Source organism: Hibiscus syriacus, unplaced genomic scaffold (genome assembly GCF_006381635.1).
Source record: "Hibiscus syriacus cultivar Baekdansim isolate YM2019G1 unplaced genomic scaffold, ASM638163v2 tig00112674_pilon, whole genome shotgun sequence".
In the NCBI taxonomy this organism is placed as follows: domain Eukaryota; kingdom Viridiplantae; phylum Streptophyta; class Magnoliopsida; order Malvales; family Malvaceae; genus Hibiscus; species Hibiscus syriacus.
The window spans coordinates 50435-55758 of record NW_024063380.1 but is presented as its reverse complement, the minus strand read 5'-3'; the positions used below and the strand labels follow the sequence as shown (position 1 = coordinate 55758).

Here is a 5324-nt window from a genome sequence, read left to right as displayed (position 1 = left end):
ATACTTTATATTCTTTATAATTTAGTCTTTAACATTGATTTTTTCTAATAATAGATTTGATTTTTGATAAACATCATTAATTTTTTTTTCTAATAATAGATTTGATATTTGATGTATTAAAATATCATATTTATTATTATTTTTATATAAATCTAGGATGTACAAAATAGTATTTGTTCAAAATTTTAATATCAAATTAAAGTAGAATATAACATATTTTTTTTATGATGTTACGATTAACATCATCAATATAATCTTGATTACAATAAAATAATTAATGCAGCATCTTCTCTCCATTCCATCATATAACAAAAAGCTCAAAATGCATCAAAACTTGAGCTTTGAACATATTCTTAAATTAGTAGCAATTTTACCCAACATTATATATACTTAACATTGGTTAACGAGTATTTTTTATTTTTATTTTTCTTTTAAATAAACTTTGGATACATAAAAAGTTTTTGGATCACAAAAAATTTATTACTAATTAAATCAAATAAAGCCTAAAACCATGCTAAAATCACATGCATTCGCGTTCCTTGCTACCAACGTAATTTTCTCACAGACAACATAACGTAGAAGAATGCTTAAAATGCCTTATTGCATGTGAATAGCCACATTTACTTCACTGTTACGATGCCTAATACAAGGGATCGAATTTCTATAAAGTTAAAGAAAAATATTTTTTCCCAAATTGATCCGACTCGACACTGTTGGGCGAAGACGTGTGGCAAGTCCAAAAAATGGGCTCTATATAAGCTTTACCCCTTACTGTGAGCTATACAAGCTTGGTTAGGGTTTATGCTTTAAAGTGAGAGCTACAAGGGAGAAAATGAGAAGAGAGAGGCTCGGGTTCGTTTACCCTTTTTTTGCTCTTGCAGTGCTGAGTTTGTGGTGCACCACATATGTCGTCCACGTCGAGGCGGCATCGTCGCTGCAGAAGCCGGTGAAGCTGGTTTGGCATTACTATAAGGTGCATAATACATGTGATGATGCAGAGGCTTATATTAGGCACCAGGTGGAGTTGTTTTATAAGAGGGATAAAACTATTGCACCTAAGCTTCTTCGGTTGCATTATTCGGATTGTTTTGTAAATGTATGTAGTCTCTTCATTGTTTTCCAATGTTTTCTTTGTTCTTTTGATACTTAGCATGGCATGGAAAATCATTTTGTTGTTCGAAATTGTTAGGGGTGCGATGCTTCAATCCTCTTAGATGGGGCGGATTCAGAGAAGATGGCACCACAGAACCGTGGACTGGGAGGGTTCGCTCTTGTCGACAAGATCAAGACGGTGCTTGAATCTCGATGCCCCGGTGTCGTCTCCTGCGCTGACATTCTTAGCCTCGCCACCAGAGACGCTGTTCATTTGGTATCGATTAAACAAAAGCACCATCTTATATTATACCGTATTTATGTATTTTACGTGTCGTAGTATTTCAAATGTCACATTCATATAAATTTCCGACATTATTTTGTTGGTATCAACAGGCAGGAGCGCCTTCTTATCCAGTATTCACTGGGCGAAGGGATGGGCTGAAATCGACTAAAGCTTCCGTGGATCTCCCTTCACCATCCATCTCATGGGAAGCTTCTCTCGCTTATTTCAAATCAAAAGGCTTGGATGTGTTGGACATGACTACACTATTAGGTAAATACAAGAAGTACAAATATGAATAACATGGATACACGTAGCGATGGTCAAGGGGAGATGATCAGCTAGAATAGTTGTTCACCATTAAAAAAAATTTAATTTCTGTATATTTTAGATATTTCTTTGTATTTTTTATTGAAAAAATATTTTCGTCCCCTAAAATTTTCTAAAATTAGCTCTTCATTATATTTTTATAAATATGCCCCCTCTAACATAAGATAATGTGTTTGTCCCTGTATACATGAATTCGTTATTAAGCGTAGATACATATTCAAGCTCGATAGGTTTTGACCTTATTGGGTCGGATTTTGTAAAAAAAATTAGATTCGGGTTTAGGGTGTAAAGCAACCGATCTGACCCAATCTGACTCAAAAAATAATGCAATTATAACTTATATATTCAGATATAATTGCAATAATAGCCTTCTCTGAATTATTATTTTTAATTAGATCCTATTTTACCAAATAAAATTAATATTTTTATGAATATATTTGTTTCGGTCAGGTCATATTCATGTTTTATCTCAAAAGATGGGTCGAGTTTCGATTCAGATTTTAGGTCGAGTGAAGTCACCCTAAATCCGAGTCGGATGAGGTCTTGGATGAAGGATGTATTTTTCGGATTGGATCAGCCAGAAAATCCACCAAACCCGACTCATGCCATCCCTATTCTTTATGGTACTTGACTTATCACCATTCTTTGATATCAGGAGCACATTCCATGGGGAGAGCACACTGCAGCTTCATTGTTGATAGGCTTTACAATTTCAATAACACAGGAAAGCAAGATCCAAGTATGAAGGCATCATTGTTGGCAGAAATGAGAAAGCTGTGTCCCCAACGGAGAAAGGGCCAAACCGATCCACTCGTGTTCCTAAACCAGGCATCTGCATTCACCAACTCTTACTACTCCAGAGTGTTAGCCGGCGAATCTGTACTCGGAGTTGATCAGCAGCTACTCTATGGTGATGAAACTAAGCAAATCACTGAAGAATTCGCAGATGGGCTTGAAGATTTCAGGAAATCGTTTGCTCTTTCCATGAGTCGAATGGGGAACATGAATGTTCTAACAAGAAAGGAAGGCGAAATACGCAAGAATTGCAGATCTACAAATAAATACTAGGCCACTCACTCGGTTCGGGGAGGAATGACTAATAATTATTGAAATGCCAAATGTCTTGGATTTAGGTATTGCATTAATATAAAAAAACAACATAATATCAACTGTTTTCTTTCCACAAATAAATTTGTATAACCTGAAGTTGTATTGTTGTACGGAAAAGCTACAAGTTCAATCATCTAATAACTACACATCACTATTTTTTCCCGGCAATTTAACATTTAGATTTTAAACATAAACCAAATTATATGTCAGTAAAAAACCGTTTGCCTAACCTGGGAGAGATAGCTAAATGTTTACCAACCTTGAAAAAATGGGACTTCCTCCAACTTTCAGTAAGAAATGGGACGAAAACTGTAAGCCATCGGATTTAGATTTTTTCCAATTAAGCATAGAATTTTAAAGGTAAACTATGTGAAAAGTCTCCTATGTTTTCGGTAAGACCGATTTTAGTCACTAATTTAAAAATTAAGGGGAAATGATTGTTGGATAATGCAAATCATTAAATTAAATAAATAAATATTTTTTAGAAAATATTTTTCTATATTTGGAAGATATTGAAGAGTTGTTAAGATTTTATGATAACCACCTCTATTTATTATTTATTTTCCCCTTGTCTTTTCCTTATAAATATCAAACTATACTTCACTATTTTATATACATCAATTCCGTGTTTGCTCTACAATTCTCTTCTTCTTTATCTTCAAAATTAGCAATGTCAAACGAGTTCCATTTCCTTATTTCGGGTGTACGAAATATGAAAAACTGTGTTAACCTTAGGGGGGCGACGTCCAATTTTGGATTACACCAATCTGGACAAAATTGCTTCTAAGACAATGATGACATGGAACAATGATTATATCGTCTTTATTTTATTTATTTATTTTTATTATTTATGTTAATCAATGCTAACATTTCATTTTGCAGTAGTCTTTTTTTACTAACAATGGTCCTTAATGTTATCAATATGCCCAATTTTAGTCTCTACGCCATTAACTTCCATTAACTCTTAACGAATATGTGATATGTTAATTGAAAAATATTAAACAAATCCATAAGCCACCAGGCAGTAAGTGACGTGGAAAGAAATTTTTTGCATATATATATATATATATATATATATATATATATATATATATATTACAAAAGAGAAAATCGTCTCAGTGACCAAAAATTCCTTATAATATACGATTTTAACCAACTTTTTCCGGATTTGCCAAAATGACCAACAAAATCGCAATGCGATCGCTAATTCGCAACGCGATCTCCATTATCGCAAATTCGCGTTGCATTTCGCATTGCAATAGTTGGAAATCGCGTTGCGATGGTCTACAGTGTCGTTGCGATTTTCCCAATTCGCAATGCGAATAAGTAAATCGCAACGCGAATTGGGAAAATCGCAATACGATACTGACTATCGCAATGCGATACTTACTATCGCAATGCGATAATACAAAATCGCAACGAGATACTGACTTTCGCAACGCGATTCTGACTTTCGCAACGTGATTTACATAGCGCCATTCGTATTAACGCGTATTTTTTTTTCAAATTCCAAACACGAATTTTTTCTTAATAAATCGGAAACTGAACTGTCCACAGTAATCGCAACTCATAACCTCAAACCCAAAATCACAACACTCAGTCCCATCTCCATCTCTCACTCTCTACGGCAAAATCTGTCCCCATCTCCGAAGATTTTCGTCCCCATCGCCGTCGAAATCCCTCACAACCATTCACAGTCAAAAATCCCTCACAATCATTCAGAAATGGAAAATCAACCTCCGAGGGTTAGTTTTTTTTATTTTTATTTTGAAATTTTTGCATTATTTTAGGTTTTTCATATTGAGATTGATGATAAGTTTACTGGTAATTTCAATAATAGATTAACCATTTCACTTAGATTTCTTATTAAATTTATTCGATTGCTGCCAATACTGCTAAACTGTTTAGCCTGTGAAGTTAGTATTTGTCTTTGTTTTGTCTTTTGGTTGAAGTAATGCAGAAGAAGAATAGTTTCGAGAATGAAAATCGCAACGCGGAAATAACTATCGCAACGATAGAATCGCAACGCGAAATAAAAAACGCAACGCGAAACCAAAATCGCATTGCGATTTTCATTTCGCGTTGCGATTCTCTCGTTGCGATTTTCATTTCGCGTTGCGATTTTCATTTCGCGTTGCGATTCTCTCGTTGCGATAGTCATTTCACGTTGCGATTCTCTTTATCTCGTTGCGATTTTCATTTCAACCAAAAGACAAAACAATGTTGCAAATTTTAGTTTCAAGAATAAACTACTATTTATGTTTATTGTTTTTGGTATATCTTGACAGTGTAGTTTTTGGTATATCTAACTTGGTATGTTTATTGTTTTTGTAGAAATTTTTTTCGGCTTCATTGACATTAAGGAATAAAGTTAGCCTAGCCACTACAATTGCTTCGAAGCTTTCACCTGCACAAAGAAAATTGTTTGAGGAAACTTGCTTCGGGCTATGGCTGAGAGTACAACATCCGGGTGGAGATGCTAATTTGACCCATTTGTGGCTTCAGACCA

General features: G+C 34.5%; 1 protein-coding gene across 1 annotated transcript; it reads left to right on the top strand.

Annotated features, from left to right (window-relative positions):
• Nucleotides 1–798: 798 nt before the first annotated feature.
• On the top strand, nucleotides 799–2794 carry LOC120182512 (probable peroxidase 26). Its single transcript, XM_039187476.1, has 4 exons — nucleotides 799–1096; nucleotides 1190–1369; nucleotides 1489–1648; nucleotides 2361–2794. Exons 1-4 carry the CDS (start codon nucleotides 833–835, stop codon nucleotides 2771–2773), a joined length of 1017 nt encoding a protein of 338 aa, XP_039043407.1. The 5' UTR covers nucleotides 799–832; the 3' UTR covers nucleotides 2774–2794.
• Nucleotides 2795–5324: the final 2530 nt, after the last annotated feature.